Source organism: Passer montanus, unplaced genomic scaffold (assembly GCF_014805655.1).
Source record: "Passer montanus isolate IOZ18808 unplaced genomic scaffold, ASM1480565v1 scaffold20, whole genome shotgun sequence".
Classification (NCBI taxonomy): domain Eukaryota; kingdom Metazoa; phylum Chordata; class Aves; order Passeriformes; family Passeridae; genus Passer; species Passer montanus.
The window spans coordinates 9,528,715-9,550,917 of record NW_024366592.1 but is presented as its reverse complement, the minus strand read 5'-3'; the positions used below and the strand labels follow the sequence as shown (position 1 = coordinate 9,550,917).

Here is a 22,203-nt window from a genome sequence, read left to right as displayed (position 1 = left end):
TAAATATTCAATTACGTGCATGAGGTGTCACAATCAAGCTGGTCACATACAAACAATTTTTCTTTAGGGGGTTTTATAGCTTTCACCATAATGGTATAACTTGAATCATCCAATTACCTACTAATGGATATTTCTAATTATTCAATCCTAAAATATATTTTGTAGGCCTTGCAGCATCATCATGCACCAGCATCTGTTGAAGCAGTGATCCTGTAGAAGGGTGTAGTTTTCCTCTGAAGGTCTAGTGGTGGTGCAGATGGGCCTGGTCTTCTTCTGGGAATCCAGTGGAGAAGAAATCTGCTCCTCTGGCGATCCAGCAGGAAAAGGCTGCTGTGGTGTTCCAAATCTCAGATCATATCCAGTTAGGAATGCTTGGCTCCCCCCCGTGGGCGCAGCATCTCACAATGGGATGATGTAATTTTATCAGCAATGAGGTTATGTCTTGCAGACTCAATGGCCCACTAACAGAAGATATTTTGGAGGGAGGGTGGGTTGTGGAAGAGATAAAGAAAACTGCCCTACCTGGTTTAACAGGTGGCCCAATTAACAGAAGACAGCTGCCTGACCTCTAACAGACGGCAATAGAACACACACCCCCGGCCACATCTTGTATTTGCAACCTAAGACAAAGCGGAAATACAAAAAGGAAGGGAAAAAGAACCAAGAAAACCCAAAAAAACCAAAATCAAAAACAAAGACAAAATTAACTGCAGGATGAAAGAGCTGGCTGACAGCAGGCTCTTATCGGTGCGGATGGATGCGGTAACAGGAAACTGCTGTGGAATGCCTCACTGATGGCACCAAGAAGGAAAGAGCCCTTAAAACCACCGTGGCCCTTGTCTGAAGGCTCCCAGCCTCCCTTGTACTTCTCCCAGGCTTGGGAGAACACTTTCTCCTAACTACTAAGCTGTGGAAATGGGGAGTGAGAGCCCCGTTTTTGCGGCTGCAGGCCGCTCCGGGAGGCGCTCCCAAGGCGGGCCGGGAGCAGGACTACATCTCCCGGCATGCCGCCGGGCGCCGCCGCCATCTCGGCACCGACCGCCGGGCCGGGCCGGGCCGGCGTGCCCGCATTCCCCACCGCGTTCCTCGGGCCGCGCCGCATTCCCCGCTCCCTGCCATGAGCTGGGACGGCGCCGGCGAGGAAGTCCGGCTCCTCCTGGACCTGTGAGTGCCGCCCCGAGAGGCTGCCGCCTGCCCGCCCTGCCAGGGGCTCAGGGCGGGGCCCGGGCTCGGAGGCCTTTGGCGGCGGTGGCGGAGCGGCCGCGGCCGCTGTGGGTGCGGGCAGGAGCGGCGGGAGAGGTGGCGGGGCTTGTCTGAGGTGCCCCTCGGGGAGGAGTCACAGGGCAGTGACAGGGGTGACGAGGTTTGGCAGGGAGGTACCAGGATGTGATCCTTGACAGATCCGGCTGTGGAGGGACGGCTGAGGATCGCTGGCGTCACCTGGCCCCAGAGAGTCCACTGAACGGTGTTTTGCTCTGAGTTTTCGTCCATGTTGATACCGAAATTGGCTAGAAAACAAATTTTCTAACACAATTTGAAGTATTAGAAAGCAGGCATTCTTTATTGAATAGCTGGACACATTTGGAGGGTTTTTCCTCTAAGCGAGTATACGGTGACACTTTACCAGATGTTTATTCCATAGTGTTCATACATACTCTTTAAAGCATGCTTCCTGGCTGATACATAAACATCGCTTTCCTAGAACTAATTTTCATGCATCCACATCTCACTGGAAGTCCTAGAGTGTCTGAAGGGGTCTCAGCAAGTGTCCCCCGTGTTGCAAAGGGTGACTTTGCCTTGAACCTTTCTTAGGACATGCACAGTTGCTTCTTGTTACATAACTTCTGCACAAAAACCACTGTATTCCTCATTGTCTGTTTATCCACTGGTTGCAACTACTTTTAGCATCCTGTGTGTCAACTTTTTTATTATTTTATATAATTCGCTACTTAGTCTTTAAGCTCTATCTTGTAACTCTGAAGGGGAGCTGAACATTTCTATTCTCTGCATTATCTGTCAGTGTCAAATTCCTTTGTGTTCCAGAGGAAGTTAGAAACAGCACAGGAATAAAATGTTTCATTTGAAAGATAAAAGAACAATAGCTAGCAAAGAGTACAGTTAGATTGTTATTCCTACCTTAAAGCACTGAAGATTATAGTTGCCATGGTGTAGCCAATAAGTGCTTTATAGTTTCCTATAAAGTAGAATTACTGTGAAAACCTTTATAATTTAAATGATTAATTGTGTAAACTGCAAATCAGTATTGTACTATGAGAATATCAACCAGCTTTTTGAAAATAATGTGATTAATCTTAATAACCATTCAAACTAAATTTAATATGCCATGCTAAATTCAGCTATGCAAGAGTTGGCATAGCTCACATTGATTTCCATGTATCTGTGTTGGGTTTGGAGTATTTTCTGCAGATTTCAGCTAAGCAGTTGGTTTAGATTTAGAGGCCCCTTTTGGAGCTGGATTAGTGAGACAAACCCCTGCTTTCTGCTCACCATGTTGCACAGCTCCTGCCTGTGAGCAGGTTCACATCTGTGGTCTTCAGAGATGGTAATAAATGGTGTGTTTACTATCTTTGAGAAGATTTTTTTTTTTAGAGGTAAACAACTATTCTTAATTTCTGCAGTCAAGTAAAGGAATGTTGTATATAGATAAGGTGTTTAATCTCAAAACAAAGAATGTGGATGGTGTAACCCGTATGTACTGAGACAGAGCTTGGTACAGGCTTCTCTGTTGATCAGTCAGCCGAGTTCATCCAGCAGTCACTGAGGTTCTGTGAAGGTGTGGAATTCCTGCACATCTCTGCAGGAATGAGTTAAAGGTGGTCCTGGTGTGTGTTTGGGTATACAGGGGTGTCTGCAGGCAAGGCCTGGGTTTAACTGCCCAGGTTCTGCTTGAAATCTCTCCTCCATACAGTGTCCTCTGCAGTGACCTGCTAGAGGTGCTCATCCTACTGATTTATTAAAAATTATGGATATTGATCTTGCACCGATATCCAACTGTGATGGACAAAAGCTCTCTAAAGTTAGAAAGTGTGTGTTTGTGACACAGGGCAGTGTGGGGGATAGCTCCCAGATACACACTGCAATGTACAGGTGATTACAGAGTCCTTTTATTGATACAAGTATTGAATACCCAAAATACAAATACATATTCACAACTGTGGAATACAAAGCTGTGTTTCGTGTCAGGTACATACAGGCAATGTGTGTATTTGTCATTGTGATATGTGTGGAAACCGACCATGGGACAGTTATAAAGATGAATTCTAATAAATAGCTGAGGAAGTAAAGCATGGAAAAGGCCTTTGAACCTATCCTTTGTTTGCAATTAACCTTTATAAGTCTTAAGTGATTGTTATTATATTAATTAATAAATTGATTGCTGCTTGAATATTGGCCTAGTCAGGCTTCTCATTTATAACATAACTTTGGTACGTCCCATTCTCAGCTTCCTATACTAATTAGTTCAAAAGCTATTAAGCGTGTGTAGTTTGTTCCTTGAAATGGGTCAGTGGTCCCTTTCATGGGGAGGGGTCCCAAAATGAGGAAATAAATGAAGTCTTTCTCATTCTGACCTTTGTACCTTTTCAATTCAAATATGACAAATGAAACCTTGGTAGAACTCTCATTCCCTGTCTTCAATTGTTTTCAGAACAGAGGGGGCCCACAATTGTCTTATGTTCCTAAAAGCTATTTGTTAGTTTCTATATTCTTCATTATAAGCCCAGCTAACAAACATTGTGTTGACAAGTAGTCAGTTATTAGTTAACTACTCACTCTTAACTTCATCAAGGCCTACATATTTATTTTAATTAACTTCGATAAAGCTTATCTCTAACTAAAATCTTAACTCCTCTAAAATCTCTAAATTCCTTAAAGTTTGTCTCACTACACTATAGGAACTTGAGTGACTTTTTTAAATGTGCTTCCATGCTGGAAACCTTGCTTCTTTCCTGCCTTAAGTCTGTGCTACCCTTCAGATTATAAAGCATTAATATTTTGACATCTTTAAAGTTTTTATTTGGTGTGAGTTTAATTTCTTGCACTTTGGTGATATTTTGAGGCCACACAAAGTTTTGTTGCAAAACTTGTTACCTGTAGGGACTGCAGAGCTGTGCTTATATGCTAAATTTAATTTGGCATTACTCCAGGCTGCTGCTGCCCCCTGCACTCAGCCACTTGCTCTGGCAGTGTTGCTTCTGTGTCCTCAGAGTTTTAGCCAAGGGGATTTTCGTTCAGATCAGACACTTAACAGCTCACGCTGCAACTGTGAATTTCAGAGACGGCTTGAGGAAGGCACAGAAAAAAATGGTTGAGGGGCTGATTTCTGCCTCCAGCTGCTTAGAGAACAGTTTCACAGAACGATGAACTTGACCCAAAAGGGCAACAGCTGAATCAGTGGTAACATGGAACAGCTGAAACTGATAAGGAACGTTTCCTTTCTGAGGAAACCATAGCTGGGTGCAGAAGATGACAATATATAGATGGATTGTTCTAGTTCTGCCATGTAATGCCTCTTTTTGACTGTGTTCTAACTTCCCTTTATTTCAGATGCCTTCAGTGTTTGACAAAGAACCTTTCCAGATACTCTGCAGATATTAAGTCATTGCCACCCAATATAAAGGATAAACTGATCAAATTAATGAGTAGGCAAGGGCAAATAACTGATGCAAATATCAGTGAGGTAAGAATCCATTTAAAACTATACTGTCTGTTTTGGGAGAGGAAAGTAGCCTCTCTTGCACACCAGTTTGTTCATGAGTGAAGTGTGTTTTGAGATACTCCTGCATAATTTTTTATATATATATTATATAAAGAATTTCAGCAGCTTGTTAGAATACTGTTGGTAGAATTCTATTGACACTAATTTATTTAAATTTTGGTTCCTTGAAAGATAATGATGGCAGAGCTAGGAATCGATAGTTCAAATTATCCCCTCCCTTTTGCACACTGGTGTGTGTCAGTGTTTCGATATGACACCAGTTAATGACATTTCTTCAGCTGTAAATTCAGGGGCACATCTGTTTTGCTGTCTGTTACTGTTATCTTGTTCAGCCTCAAAGGGAAGCGTGAGAATTGGAGGAAGCTAAAGGTTTGCCTTGGTGAAACAGAAAATGAATGACTCCCTGTGCATTCCTGCTTAGACCTGTAACTCAAGAGATAAATATTCTCAGTTTTTCAGAGTCATGATAGTGGAGCCAAGACTAGAGGCAGAGGCACTGTGGAAAACTTGCAAACAAAACAATTTAGCTTTAGATAAGATGATTTTGTGCTTACACAAATTAAGTGTTTGAGTAAAAATCAAGTTCTTTGGGAAAATTGACTGGACAAAATCTGGTTTAGGCTAGCTTTTCATTAAGGAATAATTTCAAAACATCATAACAGATTATATAATTAAAGCCATGTGATTTTGTGTGTATGAATGGAAATAAACTAGAGACCTTAATTTACAGACTTTTCTGCTGTCTCTTTCTAAAGTCTCCTCTGTATTTCTCCTCTGTATTTGTCTTCATTCAGCAGATCATCAGTGCCTTCTCTTGGAGCCTATTTTCCATGTAACTCTGGGAAATTCTGCTCTGGTTCTTTTTTCATGTGTTTTTCCTTTCTCTCTTCCTGCAATCTCCTGCAATTATATCCATAGTTGTAATGATTTTCCCTGGACATATTATATATTAGCTTTCTTTGCTAACAGTTTCTCATTTATTTTTATTCATGTCCTCCCTCTGTTTTTCAGGGTTTTTTTAAAAGAATTTTCCTTGAAATTGCTTGTAATTTGCTTGAATTTTGCTTAAATTTCAGATGAAATTCTGTTAATCTGAATTTTTGTGTATACTTTTATTTAATATCTTACCTCCATATTCTTGTCCAAATTTGTGTTACCATGCATCTTTTCTCCCCTTACTCTGCTTTTTGCTTGGAGCAGCCATCCACATGCATGCCAAACTCCTTATTCTAAATCCCTTTTACCATAAAGTTTTATAAAGCCATTCAGCAAGTATCTGCAGAATATAAACTTGTATTTTTAAATGTCTTTTTTTGTGTGCTGCATCCAGGAACCCTTTGTCTATCTCAAAATCTTATATGTTTGCCAGTTTTCCTTTTAATGTCTTTATTGTACATTGTTAGAGTGAACAACAGGAGGAATAGGCCTTTAACAGTTCTGTCAGCTGTGCTGTTATCTTTGCTAGTTTGGAAATTTATGTTTCTATCCCTGGGAGTTAAGGATGGGAGTGACAAGCTGAAGGGAGTATCTGGTGGCTGTTGTTACTAAAATCTGATGCCTTCCACTGCTTTGGGTTTAGCTTTCATAAATGCTCCCTTGGGAAAGATTTCACAAAAATTCCAGTCTGGATCTTGGGGGAGTGAAAGATCCCATTTAATGAGAATTTGGTACGTCTTCTTGGTGTGGTAATGAGAGTGCTTGTTTATGAGCAAAAGAGAGTGTGTGGGTGAGAACAATACTTTGGGGGAAAATACCTTCCAAATATCACTCTTATCTGTTATGCAAGTTGAAGTTTTGACCAAAGTCAGTATTTTTTGTTTTGCACTGCAGATTTCTGCCCCCATAGTTTTGCTAGCAAGTGTGAGGGCATTGTGCTGGGTACACATGTAGCAAGTGAACCACCAAGATTGTATTTCCATTGTTTAAGTGGCAGGATTAATGTGTTCCTGCTCCATATGCCACAGAAACAGTTCATGCTGTAGGAGATGAACTGTTGCACAAATAGACCAGATTTCCTTTAGTTTTTAGTTCCTAGGACTGGTAACCCACCCTCTATTGCAAACTTCTATGTGATGTCTAATATTACAAGTATTTTTTGATATAAAAATGCACCTGTTTGATGGCATAGCAGAGTCTGACTGAAATGGTGGGTTTTCATTACAGGTATTGCACCCTGCTGTGGAGTCTCTGGACCTCCGAGACTGTGATATTTCAGATAATGCATTATTGCAGCTTTGTCACTGCAAGCAGCTGAAAAAAATCAACTTAAATTCTTGCAAGGAGAACAGATGTGGAATTACTTCAGAAGGTGTGTTATCTGTGCACAGATAACTGGGATCTTATTTCTGGCTTATTTTTCTTGTTAGATTGGAATATATTGCAAAGAATATATCTTGGGTAAATATTGCTTAAAAAATAAATCCCCAATGCCACCCCAGTACTAATTAAGAGTCTCTCCAGTGGTGTAAATTTCAGGCCTAGAGCACTAATTATCTTAGGAGAGAGCTATCAGGTTACTCTCCTGCTAGATTTCTGCTAAAACTGTGCTATGCTCAACATGTTTTCTACTTTATCTTAGTTTTTCCTCCCTCAAAACTTGTTCCAGAGCCTTTGGACTCAGCGTGGTGGTTATGTTAAAAAATGAATAACTCTTTCAAGTGTTGTTTCTTTGGCAGGAGTCATAGCACTGGCCTTGTCCAGTCCCTACCTGCGTGAAGCCTCTTTCAAAAGGTGCTGTGATATAACTGACAGTGGCATTCTGGCTCTTGCACTCAACTGCCAGTTCCTGCAAATAGTGAACTTGGGCAGCTGCTCAGGCATCACGGATGCATCTCTGCAGGCACTAGGACAAAACTGCAAATTTCTTCACAGTGTGGACTTCTCATCTACTCAGGTAGCTACAGTGGCAATTGGCCAGTTGACGTTCATTTGTTTCTTTTTAAAGATTGTCATGATAAAGTTCAAAGGGGCTTTGTAGCTTTATTACTTCACTTTAAAGTTCAAAGCTTGTAGCTTTACTCTTGACAAGATTTAGGACCATAATTTATTTCTAATTTCTGCCTCTTAAGGAAAAGGAAAGGTATATTTTGCTTATTAGTGACTGGAAAAATACATATTTTGGTATTGGAGCATGTATGGTGAACCAGAGATAAACTTCTGTTAGAATCTACCTTGGGGTTTTTTTTAGTATATTTATTTAGTGTAATATTTTTCTTTAAGTTGTAAAATAATCCAAAATATTCCATTTAAAGAAAGTAGAATCTTGGACAGATTATTATTGCCTGCTTTCAGTTAGGACAAACTGATGTGGGTAATAATCTAGGATGTCAAACAATACAAGCTCCTAGTAGGAGTAAACACTCCATAGTTAAATGATATTTTAGGAGTGATTGTGCTTGTCAGAGTTATATTACAGAGTCAACACTGAAAGAATGACATTTTAAATGTCAGAAATGGCAGGGAAGAAGATTTAACAGCAGTGTTTAGCATGAGAAGGGGGAGACAAGCTGCAAAGGCAATCCTGTAACATATTTCATAATTACAGGGAGATAATGAAGCGAGAGAAAGGTTTTTTGCAGTAAGTGTAGCGTTCAGTTGACACTGATGGTGAGAAATTATGTTGAATGCGAGTCCAGTACTGAACATTCACAATGAAATGTCAGTCTGGAAATCATGTAGGAGGTTCTTATTTTAGATGCTATTCTTCTTTTGATTTTTCCAGAAGTAGGGTATCAAAAGAGTCTTAATATTTTGTTTGGTAATTTTTATTTATTGCCATTTAACTCTTATTTCTCCAGACTTTTTTCACTGCTTTTTTATTTCCTTGCCTATTTTCCTTTATAGAATGTAGCTGTTTCCCTGTGTGTATTTTAAATGCGTTAAAAACTTATTCAGTAACTACATGTTTACACTTTTTAAAAAACTTTTCTGCCATGATATACTTTTTTCCCCAACCAAAATTGGTCTAGGTAGAGCAGAAATGCTTTTTAAACCTATACATTTAAAGTGCTATGTTCTGACCATATTAGTGTACCCACTGTTAGATGAGACAAGGAAGCTGCAGAAATAGCAGTTACACAGTTGGAAGTATCCTTGCAGAAAGCCAGGCTGGATCAGGTGGCAGGAAGATGAAACAGTATTTAACAGAATGAAAAAAAACCACTTTGGATAATTTTCTCTATTAGTTTAGCTGGGAAGAAAATACTGTAGTGTTATGTGTATTCACTGACTGCAGGGAGTGAACAGATTAATATGATTTTTGCATCTAAATAGCTGTGCTTGAAAAAATTGAGCTTTAATGCATTGTGGTTTTTCCCTCAGGTAACAGATGATGGCGTTGTAGCACTAGTGAGTGGAACATGTTCAAAGAATTTAAAGGTAACTGAGTTAACCTAATAACAAAGGGGTGAACAAAGGAAAATACCTGCATTTTAAAATTATAATTACTATTACTTCTGAGGGAGGGTTTTTACTGGCAGACTTTCATTGCTGTCCTCTTTCAAGATCCTTGGAGTTTATAAATTGGAAAGACTTTGCAATAAGACAATGACTTTTTTACTTTTATCCTACAATCTCCAAAGTATATTTTACCAAATCCTAACTTCACTAGATTTTATTATCTTTTTTTCCGTATTTTTTCTTATATGTTATATTTATTGATAGGTAAGGAAATTTAGAGGTGGGGAAGAAAATTGGTAATAACCTGTTTTGTTATTCTGCTTTTCATCTTTTCCTAGCATGTACAAGAGGCAGTAGTTGTACAGCTGCAGAGAAATTAAGAAAAGAGCAGGGTTTAGTGTAATCTTGAAGAAGTTCTTTGATTTCTTTTAGGAGCCATGTGGATAAATAGAAATACCAGAAACTTCAGCAGAGGTTGTTTTGGGAAAATTTGGGAAACACCAGAATTTAATTGGGGTTCTGTTCTCCTGGACAACCAATTGGTAGGAGAATGTCATAGGCAAAGTGATAGAACTCAAACACCCTGGAATCTCGTTGAAGAGCTTACTCAGATGTCTTGAGTGCTATGTGTGTGTTGGGAAAACTCACCTTTGATGTTGGAGAAGATGTAAGTTTGACAAGAAGATTTCACAGATATGTGTACTTGACAGAAAGCTCTCTGAATGCAGAACCAGAGAACAGCCTAGAGACAGAAGCAGGTTTTGATAGAAGAACAATAGATGTCTAAAGTGAAAATTGCTGAGCCAGTTGTTACTGGACAACTAAGAAAGCAGAGGTTAAGTCAAGCTGGAAGGAGGTTTTTTGACTAGACCAAAGGATATGTTGACCACAAACAAAAAAGATGTTTTTATCAAGCAGAAATAGGTCTTAGGAAAAGAAGAAAGATACCATAGGCAAACAAACAGGCTGATGTGGCAAGTAGAGAACAGGCTAAGAATTTTCCACTGCAAGAAAACAGAAAAACAACTTTAAGCTTAAACTATAACACGCTAACTCATGTGGTTGGATAATAATGACTGTAATATGGAAATGATAGTTGTGATAGGCTAGAGGTAATAGTAAAGGTATTGTGTATGATGCTGATTGGTTATTATGTATTAAGATGCTCAGCAAAGAAAAATATATAATGCATTGTAACCAGAATTAAAGCAGCTTCAGGCTTGCCTATAAGCTGTAGCTGGCAGCCGTAGGCATGGGTCTGTTACCCATGACCTGAGACTGCTGTAACATCTCTTACAGAATAAACAGCATTTTGAAGAGCTGCCTGGAGTCCCACGTCTCTCCTCTCAGGCTCTTACACTTCATGTTTTTAATGTAGACTCTTTACAGAAAAGGTGTGTTTTTCCTTAGGGTATTTTCCTGCTCTGTACAGGACCACATATAAGGTCAATGCACAGAGGTCATAATTCCTTCTGGCTGGGGATCTTTGAAATGGGTTGGGCAAAGGAAAACTCTGGGTGCTCTGACAGGCTGTTGTCATTCCTGTTTTCCTAACAGGAGATCCACATGGAGCGCTGTGTGAATCTGACTGACGTCGCTGTGGAAGCCGTCCTCACTTGTTGTCCCAAGATACACATTTTTCTGTTCCATGGATGCCCACTGATAACAGGTAGGTCTAATCACAAGAACATAATTACTTGTTAATCATACCTTCTTGCTTTCTGAAAAACACCCTGTACTCCATAAGTAATCCCAAACAAATAATAACTTACTGGATAAAATAATTGTACACTGAGATTTTCTCTGAAAAACACCCTGTACTCCATAAGTAATCCCAAACAAATAATAACTTTCTGGATAAAATAATCATTGTAAACTAAGATTTTTAAAGCAAGGTGAGAATTTTGCTTTGAAATGTGGCAGCAACCTTCAGAGAGGGGATTTTTGTTTTGTTTGTTTGAAAATTGTATTTTTTTCCCCTTCATCATGCTGATGAAGACCCAAAGACTTCAGAAAAGTATTAGCACCTTAAACCCCTACTCTATTCCAAAAGTGTAGAATAGCATCTATTCAAGAAACAGTGGAATGGAGTAGGACAGCCTGTGGGTGTTTTAACTTTTCTTGGTTGGTGATGCTTTACAGTTAGGTGATTGGAAAAAGAACCAGAGGGTTTGGATTACTACAGATGTTGAAGTGTGATATTGTGGTAGCAAAAGAAGTATAATAGCAGACATAGAATTCCTTTACTGTGTTGTATGCCTATTCCAAATACCACCTTTACATTCTGAATAAATAACAAGAAATTCCTTTGTTCTTTTGCAGATCGGTCTCGAGATGCTTTAGAGCAACTCATCATATCAAACAAAATCAAGCAACTAACATGGACTGTTTACTGATTGTTTATCCTGACATGTGAGTGTCAAGTTTACAGGTGGAGAGCTCCTTCAGCAAACAAGCACCTTGGAGAACTACCTGGTGACTTTTGTTCCACCAGGTTGCATCCCTCCTGCTTCCCACTGGAGGTCTCCATTGCCGTTCCAGTCCTTGTCCGTGAGCCTGGGCTTCCTCATAGTCTTTCCTTGGAGCCCTGTCTGCATTTCCATTGATCATATTTCATTAAGCAGAAAGTTAAACTATCTAGGGCCGCTGCTCAGGCTTCCTGAAGTGCTGGATTTGACTGCTACTTAGTATCCTTTAGCAATTTAGCCACAAACCCAGTTTTGGTAAGCGTGTGTTCTGAGTTTGTATTCTGGGGTAGTACTTAAAATTAAAAGTACCCAACTCAAATGTAATATTGACACACAGCAGTGTCTGTGAAGTTGGGAGTTGAATCTAGCAAAAGTCGACAGCCAGAACTGGTGAATGGAGGTGGCATTAACAGTGATACAAATGTACTTTCAGTAGTAACAAAGAATCTCCTTTCACCATGTACTTTGCTAGGTCTGGAATAAAAAACTTGGGTACCTTTCTTCTGATGTTACTGATGCTGCAGGTTTCTGTTCTTACTTACCATCAAATACATGCTGGATTTTTACACATCCAAATGTAGAGCCTGTGAATGTGTAAACATAAACTTGCTTTGGAATTGTTATGGTGACATTACACACTTCAGAGTAGTAGCTCTGACCAAGAACAGGATTTTATACATGGGCAAATATTTAATTTGCCCTGGCTTTTGCCTGTGTTTCTACATGAAAATCCTTTTAGGGAACAAAACACTGGTACTCATAAGCATGTCTGTGAATGAAATAGGACCAAATGTAGTGTCTGAGCACATAAATCTCAGGATGATAGAGTATGTGTTCTGCTGTATGCAGTTCATTACATATCCAGTGGTCCCCAGAAGCTGAAAATATCAATAAATTTATTATTAAATTATAGTAACATTAAAAAATTATTTTTGAACTGTAGAGTTTATTATATGATGGAGCAGTGCTCTCATCATAATTATAAGTCATGTTCCTATGATTTCTGCATTAATGTCCTTAATGCCAGCTGTTTTAGCTTTATAAGGGCATGGAGCACACTGGGTTCATCCTCTGGATCTGGAAGTAGAAGGGTTTAGCTATGGTGGTATAACATGGATTTGATGACATCTGCAAACCTAAAGAGTTTAGGTAACCATAAGGAATATGTTTACTTTACCATTTAACTCTTGTCATAGCCACACCTAAGCATTGCAGAAATAAACCAGTCTTATATTAATCTATTTAAAGTTCAGGTGTAATTGCATGGAGGGTAATTTTTGTTTCCAATGTTAAATGATATTATGATGTCTGACAATAATCTTTGTTCTTCTGTTGATTATATGGTTTATGGAAGTGCAAGACTATTTAGAAAAGGTCTTCAGGTGTCAGTAAAAGTGTATTTTTTCAAGACCTGCACCTAAATCCCTTACTCTTGTTGCATGGCTCAGCCCAGTGATGAATATTTTCCTGTGATCCCAGTGGGTGTACCTGCACCAGTGCAAACCATTGCTACAAGGAGTTGATTTTGCTGTAGTAGCCACAAGCATCTGACAGCTGTCACTGCAGCAAATCCTTGCACCAGATAGAGGCCTAATAACCTAATCCATCAGGTTGTTTGTTTGTTTGTTTGTTTTTTTCCTCTGAGGAGTAGTTTATGATTATGCCCTATGGAATCCCTGGGATCAGTCAGGGCCCATCATTCCTTTGAACTCTTGGAAAATAAATCTGTGTTACACTATTTTTGATAGTGAATCACAGAGCTGTTTAGGCAGCTCTGTGAAACAATGCTACTGCTAACCTCAGTGGCAAAGTTGTCCTTTTTCTCCTTGCTAATATAACCTTGGATTTGTCGTGTTGAAGGCAAGTGCAGCTTATACTGTGTCTTAAGTGTGCCTGTAGATTTACTAATTTCCCCTACAGCCTCTTTTCAATGTGTAACTTAGTGGTACATCCTCACGTGGTGCTTAAAAAGCTGTACAACACTGCAACGAGGTAACACTGTAATTTTAGGTTTGAAAGTTTAATGTAAGTTACTTTAAATCCTTCACCATTAGAGCTTATGTTTTTAGTATTTGCATAACTCTACTGGAATGTTTTTTGGTTCACAGTAACTTTCAACAAATGTTTACAGGCACTGGGTGAAGTGGGAGAAGAACCTCATGGATGTGCTTGCCACTTCATATTCTCTGTTGTTTGGACTTGTTAATGTTGTGAGCCTTGCAGAATATTTGCATATTGTTACGAAGATTAAAGTTTAGAAGTTGGCTGTTTGGATAGTTCTGAAAACTTGTTGGATTATAGAACCATGTACATCTGACTATGCTCCTAAACCTCCTACTTCATGAATACCATGGTACTGAGTGAATACCACACACTATTTCACATTTGTAAGCTTTCACTACTGCACAGTGGTCTGTGGTGCAGTTATTAGCTCCCCATCACTACTTGCTCAATAATTGACTGCTCAAGTTGACACTTCCTGTAAGACTGCTCTGAAAAGATTGGTTTCTTCTTCAAATGGCCACAGTTCCAGCATCTTACCTGAGGATCAGATTTTTTTTTTTACCATGTTTGGCAGATGAAGCTGGTTCTTAGTTGGCAGATAAAACTGAGAATGATCCTAGAGTTTGTCCAGCATCTCCTCAGGAGAAGAGCAAAATAATTATATCAGACTTGTATTACCTGTTTTTATTTTGTTACCCTCTGTCACAGAAGTAAAGACTTCTTGATCCCTTAGCAGCTTCCCAAGGTGACAGATTCCCTGGTTTACCCTTGCAAAGGGTAATGTAGATCATTTGACCCTACTCTCAAGGGAATGAAGTTACCCCATAGCTGGTACTATTTATTCACTTTCCATTTATTAAAGCTTTTACACGGGCTGGCAGTCAAGAAGCAGAGTTTAGATTTGGGTGCAACTCCTACATAATCACTCTGTCAGTTTCAAGGAAGAAGAAATTTTTATTACAGAGGGAAAGGGGGAGATTTAAATTAATTACTTCAACATTGAGAAGAGATACCCAGAAAAAGAGCAAGGCACTTCAAGTTGAGCATATTATGAGCTAAAAATCTAGTGGAGCATTTTATGGAGGACAGCAATAATTCTCTATATTTAGAAATTTTCTATAAATAAGCTGCAGAAGCCTGTGGAAACAGTGCAGTAGTCCTTCAGCCACAAACCTCTCCCCACAGCAGTATGCTGGACATCCAAAATATTTCACAGTAATGTCAGCAAGACACAAATACACATGGGAAACATCAAGCATGCAAACTCCTACATGTAAGTTGTCTGTAGATGTGCACCTCAGTGCAGGCCCCTTTGAATACAGTTTGCATGTAGCTTTTACATCAAATTGAGCAAAAGCCTCAGTTGAGTATGATTGAAATCAGTCCAGTGAAGGTACAGTAAGCTGCTTTACTTTAACAGATAATGTTCCCTGTTTAATTCCCATTTTCATGTTATATACCTGCAAAAAGCCAATCAAGAGAGACAAAATCCCATAGAAATCTTCAAGAATCATCTAAGCTGTTTGAGGGCTGATAACTCCAGACAATGCTTGATGTTAGCCCGTAGTTTTCTTGTCTCGTAGACTCAGGCAGTGAATATTCTATAACTTTGTGCAGCTGACTGCGAATGCTGTGGCTTAAAAACTGATGCCTGCCAGGGTCACCAATCAGCACTTCAGTCTGGTGAATCCTGATGCACTTCTGCAGCCAGTGATGCAGACCATCAGCAAGTTGTTCATCATAAAACATATCTCCTAGAACTATGAGGTCCCAGTTGCCAGCCTCTGAATTAATGATGTTCTTAATGGTGATGGGGAAGGGATTCAGGTGGTTCAGTTCACAGTTCAAGATCATTGCCATTCCTGCAACTGAAGAAAAGTCAAAGGAAAATTAAAGTTACATTTTAAGGTTCTGCCATTCAGCCCTTTTACATACTTCTGTGATGAAATCTTTCAATTTCATCTCTTAAATGTTGTTCATCGTATCTAGGGGGCTTCCACAGTTTTTATTATGAGTCAAAATCTAGCATGAAGTGATGAAATTTTGTTCTCGTTACACCATGACATAGGGAAGAAGTTTTCCTAGAATGGATACCAGAGGAAACCAATCATGGAATTGAAGTAGAATATAATAACTACCTTAATCTATGGATATACATCCTTCCTAACTAATGAGTAATTAATTTATTAATAAACTGTATTCATAAGTCAATTATGGAAAAATAAAGCCTAGAGGAAAAAGGCAAAATCTAGGCCCTGATGTACCTGAAAGTAAAGGAAAATGCTGTGGTTCTACAGAGAAGCCAACTTGCTGCTTGTGCTTGGATTTATCCAAACCAGCTGTGATGGTGTATGGGCAACACTTGACAGAAAGTTTGCTGTTTGTTTTAAGGAGCTATGGAGATATACCTGGGCCAAGAGAGGCTGGTACAACCCAGCTTCCAGTACTGGCAAAACCTATTCCTCTCTTTAGCATTCTTAGGATTCTGTTTGGAACTTTAATTTCTCCCAAATGGAGCAAAGAAAAGTCCATGTTAAAGGTACTTTAAAAATTAGTAAGTATCTTTACACAGAGATGGAAAAAAGCCTTACTAGGGTCAATGTCATTGGCAAGGACTTGGGATGCACCACTCATCACAGCAGCTATTGCTGTTGCTCCACATCCACTTCCAAGATCCAGAACTGATCGCCCTTTAACCACATGTGGATTATCTAAAATATACCTGAAAAAGAAAAGCTGTTAAAGCAGTGAACGAGATCATGCAAATGTCTCAGGTTTACAGTACACTGCATAAGAGTTTCTTGCCAAACATGTAATGAAGTGTGATGCCTTAACACTGTTCAACATGTGCATCTGCCACAAAACTCCTTATTTGTCTCAGATGATATAAAAATCAAGAACCATAATTTTTCTCCCTTATTGTCCTCCCCCACCCACAAACAAAAACAAATTCAGCCAAGTAAGCAACATTTTATGTCAATCAGCTCCTTTTCTGACAGATGAGCTTATGTGTTACATGGACACAAACTGGTAAGTAGACACTTCTAGGTAACTAGAATTCGTCAGAATGCATGAGAAATAGTGAAGTAAGGATTTGTAGAAATTAAAAGCAATCTGACTGAAAAACACCATGTGTTCACAGTGAATATAGTGCCCACCCACCAATCTGAAACACTGCTTATGCAACTGCTTGGAAGAAGAGGAATTTTTCCTCTTTCTTTTCCTGAGCCATGCAGATAGAGATGCAAATGCTTTGAGACTGCTTAGTGTTGTTCCTGAGTAGCAGTGAGAAAAAGAATAGAGCTGTGGAGAACAGAAAGGGTATCTTCATCTAATTGCTGACACCTGCCAAGAGAAATCCTGAAAAACCTTTAGGCTGGAAGTGGAGAACTGACAGAAGGCAAGTAGCAGTTATTGTTAAATACTATGGATAATATTATAACTATTGCAGAGGGTTCAAAACTTTAACAACTGCCTTGAAATTCAATTTGCTTCAAAGGGGAAAGCCCCAGGGAGAAGAGCCCTGGGTGAAATTTGAAATAAATTACTGCAAACTGCCATAATTTTACTACCACTTTTCATAAATTCTTTTGAAGTAGAAATAAGAAAGGATTCTACATTTGTGTTATCTTCTGTGACAGGGAGAGTGATGGCTGATTCTTCACACAGGGCTAGAGGTAAGCACAGCTTTTGCAGGGGGACTCCAGTGCAGATGACTGTCACAGAAATGTTAAGAGTGGTGTACATTGGGAATGGATGCATGGAAATGTCTGGGCCTGGAAGCACCAACATGAATGGCACCAAGAGGCCTAGTAAGCATGTCAAGTGCAGGACATTTGTATTGAGGCTCAGCAGCTCAGATGTTTAACAGCTTTCCCCTAAGTACAGCCCCTAGTTTACCACCAGGACCAAGGACAGGCGAGGGATCTCCACAGAAGTGCTGTGTTTCTCCTGTCTAGGAGCCCCACTGGGATTTGCCATGACTTTCCATTAGTAATTTGTGTAGGGGGTGATGTGGCCCTGATGCTGCAAATGCCTTGTTTCCAGCTGAGTGGTTACTGAGTTGCTGCTGCTGGTTGTGGTGACAGCTCAGGACAGCTGGATGCTGCTGTATCCCCTGGCACAGTAGTGTCTCTGCCCTCCTGGGTCAATGAGGAATCTTGGATTACACCAAGAGTGGCTCGAAATAGGAGATTCCTGATGCTGTGGAAATGCTAGCTGTGATAGGAGGACAGTTATGGAGGTAACTATATGTTTTTGTGCTCCCTTTTTACTCTTCCAAATTATGCAACTGATTTCTGACATTACTTAATACATCAAACCAGTGCATAAACAGTAAGATAATAAAGTAGTGAAATGCCAGATAATTATTATTGCTACCCAAATATCTGAGCATATAAATCATATGATAAGAAAATTAAGAGATCAACTAATCTATTTTATATACCCCATGTTTAGGAGCACTCTAGTTCATCTACATGACATAATCAACTCATAATTTAACAGTAAGACTCATCTTTTACCTGGTCAAAACTGCTTTCTTATTTATGCTTTCTTGCAGAAAAACAGTAACGTCCCAATTCAGATTCTTGCCTTTCATCTATGTGGGGACTCTCTGACAGCTTGTTCTCTGCTGTAAAAATTAAGATTTTTTTTTCTGCTGTTTAAATGAGAGATTTGATTTCACAAAATAAAAGAACTCTAGTTCTTCTGAATCAGGAACATTTAAAGACTTTTTGACAGCAGCCAAAATCAGAATGTGCCTTCTGATGTGACTAAAAGCCACAAAAAGTCACAGACAATAAGGCTGCTGAATCCTAGATGAGGAGAGTTATTCAGGCTAACCAATACTCCAAGTGCATGAGCATTAAACTACTTTTCTCAACAGACCAGAGGCACATCCACACTCCTGTCTGTCTCCAACAAAAAACCCATATACATTATGACAAAATAGCAATCCACTTCTTTGGAGTGACAGAATTTAACACCTCACTAGATTTTGATGGCATCTGCACAGCCCTTCCATAGATCCAAATTCAGCCCCATTGTCAGCACATGCATGGCCACTGATTATAACAAATTTCTATATAAAAGACACAAGTTATTTTACACAACAGGTGTTGGAACTTGCTGCCAGCCAGCAGAGACTGGGACACTCCAGTATAAGCAGAGAGGAGGATGGATAATGCACCCATAATAGGCAAACACACATCACTAGGAATTGCTACAAACAGGGCCAGGTCTGATATCCTGGCACACTGGACTTAACAGCTGTGGTGAATTTTGCTGCATACCTGGAGAGGGCTTGGCCTCCTGGCCAGTAAATGGCCCAGAATGGGTCCCCATAAGGCCACAGGTCAGGTTTTTCTCTCCAGAACCTGCAGCGGGGGGTGAGGAGGCGCAGCCGGATCTCTGGCGTGAGGTGCCCGCGGTTGGTGACCTCGGTGTTCTCCTCCAAAAACGCTCTCACCTCGGGGTCCAGAGACTTGCCTGGGCTCCAGTGGCAGCAGCGCTGCCAGCACAGAGAGGGGCCGCCCCTCCTGCTTCTCCACACCTTGGCAAGGGTGTTCTGCCTGCCCAAGAGGAGGAGCCACTTCCAACCACGCAAGGCCATGCTTGCCCAAGGACACCAGATTTCCTCAGGAGAGCTCGGAGCACGGCTTATCTGAAGAAAGTGATGAGGCACAAAGCTTGAAACTAACTCACTGGATGTTGTTTTTCATAGTGATGGATGACAATTCCTGAAAGGAGAAAAATGCTATGTAAGTGATGTTTCTTCAGTGACTTCAAGGCTTTGCACCACCAGGGACTTTAGGAAGGAGATTCCTGTGCTCTTGTGCCTTGCTCCTGCCCAGTCTTAAGTCTGAAAGAAGTGGTATTCAAGGAAGAAGCTATTAAGAGACCCATTCAGAAGAGGACCCTGAACTTATCCAGTGAGAAACGACCAGTTAGTGGCACAGCTGACAGAGCTAAAAAATGAATGTGCAACCTTTTAACATCTCTCTCCCTCTGCCCTGAAGATACACACACAGCAATCTACTCCCATTTAGGGTTCTTCCACTGAATCTTCAGATTTTGCAGGAATACTCTGGCATTGCAGTGGATATAGCAGTGGTTATCAGTAGGTTGTTTGAAGAGATACCAGTTTTATAATGGTGATGCATCTTTATACAAAAGCATTTTTTTAAAGGCAAGCAATTAAAGGAATTCCTCTCTCTCCCTAAAATTTATCAATCTGCCAGCTCCAAAATTGACAAAAATAGAAAAAAAACCCAAAACTGATCTTAACCAGAGTAGTCCTAATTCATTGCATTTCAGCCTGTATTTTAAAGCATTGGTTAGTCTTGTGGTGCAATAGTCTCACATGGATGCTGTCAGTTGTAGAAGAAAGCAGATCTCCATCCCTGTAGCCCACTCTGAGACACTATATAAACATGCTCCAAGCTGTCTGAAGAGAGAAACTGAACCTAACACATTTAAATAAAGTTTTTAGAGTGTGATACATTCGGACTGGATGGCCTTGTCATACCACTCAAGGTGTATAGTACACTTCACGCAGGCAGTGAAGAAGAATGAAAGATTGGTATGTCAGAATTTAGATTCATTTACGAATCAAGAGCATGGAGAGTGGAGAGCCACAGGACTGCATTGAGAGGCAAAGGAAGAGCCTCTCAGCACTTTAGCACCAAACTTTCCTCACCCGCCTTCTCTTGCAGACCCTGGGCCTTTCCTCTCCTTATCCTGTGAGTACACTCAGCAAGTTGTGGCCTGAAGGGAGAGGAAATGTTTTCCAGCCTCCCTGCTTAGATCTCCTTCACCCATCCATTAGTATTTCCATATCCTTTTTCCTTCCTCACCTTGCTCTCTAATTTCTTTTCAATAACTCAGACTTCCTTGCTTCAGGGCACAGCTTTTGAACCTCCCCTGAAACTGATGACCAGAGAAGCATTTCGGGCCTGTGCTTCCACAATAGCAAGACTGCAAGTACAAACAAGAAACTGGATTCGTTGTTTTGTAATTGTTTTCTGTCTTCTGCAGTAGTTTTCACAAACCAGCAGAATAATGCATGAAGAAAAACAACTTTTATCCCAGCCCTGACAATTTTTCACAACAAAAGAATCATGGACAACTTCAAGCTGTGTAGGTTGTCCTTACAACTAGACAAAGGGACAACAGGAAGAATATGTCAGTGAAACAGTCTTAACACTTTGTAATTAATTCAATGAGTTTTTCTTTATTTGTCTGTATCTTTAGAATAACATTCATATGTGTTTAACTGTATTTCTGTTGTGTGCTGGCCTCTGCTTTAAGTACTGGATTTAGTTTCATCACTTAAGCTGTGAACTTCACACTTTTCTTTTTGGGCTGATACTCCCACTAAATCATTGTTTAAATCATTGGCTTTAGGCTTTATGTTTCTATTACAAATAAATACACATGATCAAACATTTTGCATTTTTCTACACTGGAGAGTGCCATTCAGCAGAGTCCATGTAATTAATGAATGTAATTAGCAAATGCCTTCTTTCTTCAAGGCAGAGCTCTATAATCCTCATCTGCCTAAGGGAAGCATGATGTTAACTGCAATCAATTGGAGAGATAAATCTTGTCAGCAAATGCTGTATGCTGGCTTTTCTCCACGAATTGCTGCAAATTAGCAGGGCTGAGATCCTGTAGTGCTTATTTTGCATGGCCTGTCACACTGGTTACTCTCCTGAAATTAATCTGTACAGAAACCTGCCAAGAGCTCAGCACTCAGGATGCCAAACTGAGCTTAAATGCTTAGTGAGGGAAGACATCAGGATGGACATCCCTGTGTTTGATACTCCTGGCCCATCCATCTTACAGGGAATAAAACCAGGATGGATAAAAGAATGGATATCCCTGTGTTTGACACTCCTGGCTCATCCATCTTACAGGGAATAAAATCAGGGTGGATATCCCTGCATTTGACACTACTGGCTGCCCATCTTACTATAAATCACTGGGCAAGTAGAACTTGGACTGGAAGACAAAACCTAGCAAAACATATAAGAAAAACCTCACCCCTCCACCCCGCCAAAAAACCCCAAACCCCTAAACCAAACCCCAAATTCTATGCAATTTAAGCTTTTTTTTTTTTTTTTTTTTTTTTTTTTTTTTTTTTTTTTTTTAAAGAGCCGTCCAAAGCCCAACCACCCCGGCCCACCTTCCCTCGGGGGATGCCAGCCCTACCCACGCCCGCTCCTACGAGGGAGGCAAACGCCGCCCGCGCCGCGGGCCGAGCGGCCGGGGCCGCCGCGCCGCCCTCACCGCCCGCCCGGCAAAGCGGCCGCACGCCCTTAAAGCGGCCGCGCCGGAGCGCCCTCAGCGCCGGCCCCGCCGCCGCGGCCTCCGCTGCCGCTCGGGCCGCCTCTCGGTCCCGTCCTGCAGCGCCTGCCCCGCTCCGAGCGCGGAGCCTGCTCGGTGCCGCGGGCTTGCTCCGCTCCTAGCGCGTTCGAAAGGCTTTTCTGAAAGGCGTGCGTCAACGCGAAGCAGTCCTGTGTTTAAAAACGCTGATAAAAACCCGCGCGGGAAAGGAGCGATAACACACATCCCAGCCGAACGGCAGGGAAA

At 40.6% G+C, this 22,203-nt stretch overlaps 2 protein-coding genes across 5 annotated transcripts; one reads left to right on the top strand and one right to left on the bottom strand.

Annotated features, from left to right (window-relative positions):
* The first annotated feature begins 988 nt into the window (after positions 1–988).
* AMN1 (antagonist of mitotic exit network 1 homolog) lies at positions 989–13,890 on the top strand. 3 transcript variants are annotated; one of them, XM_039708155.1, is made up of 8 exons: positions 989–1,164; positions 4,567–4,699; positions 6,902–7,046; positions 7,414–7,631; positions 9,059–9,115; positions 10,694–10,805; positions 11,459–11,548; positions 13,736–13,890. In XM_039708155.1, the coding sequence occupies exons 1-7, from the start codon at positions 1,118–1,120 to the stop codon at positions 11,530–11,532; spliced, it is 786 nt and encodes a 261-aa protein (XP_039564089.1). In that variant the 5' UTR covers positions 989–1,117; the 3' UTR covers positions 11,533–11,548; positions 13,736–13,890. The 3 variants fall into 3 exon arrangements, with proteins under 3 accessions (XP_039564089.1, XP_039564088.1, XP_039564087.1); XM_039708154.1 differs by having other exon boundaries at positions 11,631–13,890; XM_039708153.1 differs by having other exon boundaries at positions 11,459–13,890.
* A 553-nt stretch (positions 13,891–14,443) lies between these two features.
* On the bottom strand, positions 14,444–21,820 carry ETFBKMT (electron transfer flavoprotein subunit beta lysine methyltransferase). 2 transcript variants are annotated; one of them, XM_039708152.1, is made up of 4 exons: positions 21,797–21,820; positions 18,903–19,349; positions 16,200–16,330; positions 14,444–15,476 (listed from the first exon to the last, which is right to left on the bottom strand). In XM_039708152.1, exons 2-4 carry the CDS (start codon positions 19,220–19,222, stop codon positions 15,112–15,114), a joined length of 816 nt encoding a protein of 271 aa, XP_039564086.1. In that variant the 5' UTR covers positions 19,223–19,349; positions 21,797–21,820; the 3' UTR covers positions 14,444–15,111. The 2 variants fall into 2 exon arrangements, with proteins under 2 accessions (XP_039564086.1, XP_039564085.1); XM_039708151.1 differs by lacking the exon at positions 21,797–21,820 and adding an exon at positions 20,466–21,103.
* Positions 21,821–22,203: the final 383 nt, after the last annotated feature.

Excerpts from the sequence above, each read along its gene's own strand:
- AMN1 (XM_039708155.1), top strand. The coding sequence starts at position 1,118 with ATGAGCTGGGACGGCGCCGGCGAGGAAGTCCGGCTCCTCCTGGACCT. Across the intron at positions 4,700-6,901 it reads CTGATGCAAATATCAGTGAG|GTATTGCACCCTGCTGTGGA; the intron begins GTAAGAATCCAT and ends TTTTCATTACAG. Across the intron at positions 7,632-9,058 it reads TGGACTTCTCATCTACTCAG|GTAACAGATGATGGCGTTGT; the intron begins GTAGCTACAGTG and ends TTTTTCCCTCAG.
- ETFBKMT (XM_039708152.1), bottom strand. The coding sequence starts at position 19,222 with ATGGCCTTGCGTGGTTGGAAGTGGCTCCTCCTCTTGGGCAGGCAGAAC. Across the intron at positions 16,331-18,902 it reads GGAGGCCAAGCCCTCTCCAG|GTATATTTTAGATAATCCAC; the intron begins GTATGCAGCAAA and ends TTTCTTTTTCAG. Across the intron at positions 15,477-16,199 it reads TGCCAATGACATTGACCCTA|TTGCAGGAATGGCAATGATC; the intron begins GTAAGGCTTTTT and ends ACTTTTCTTCAG.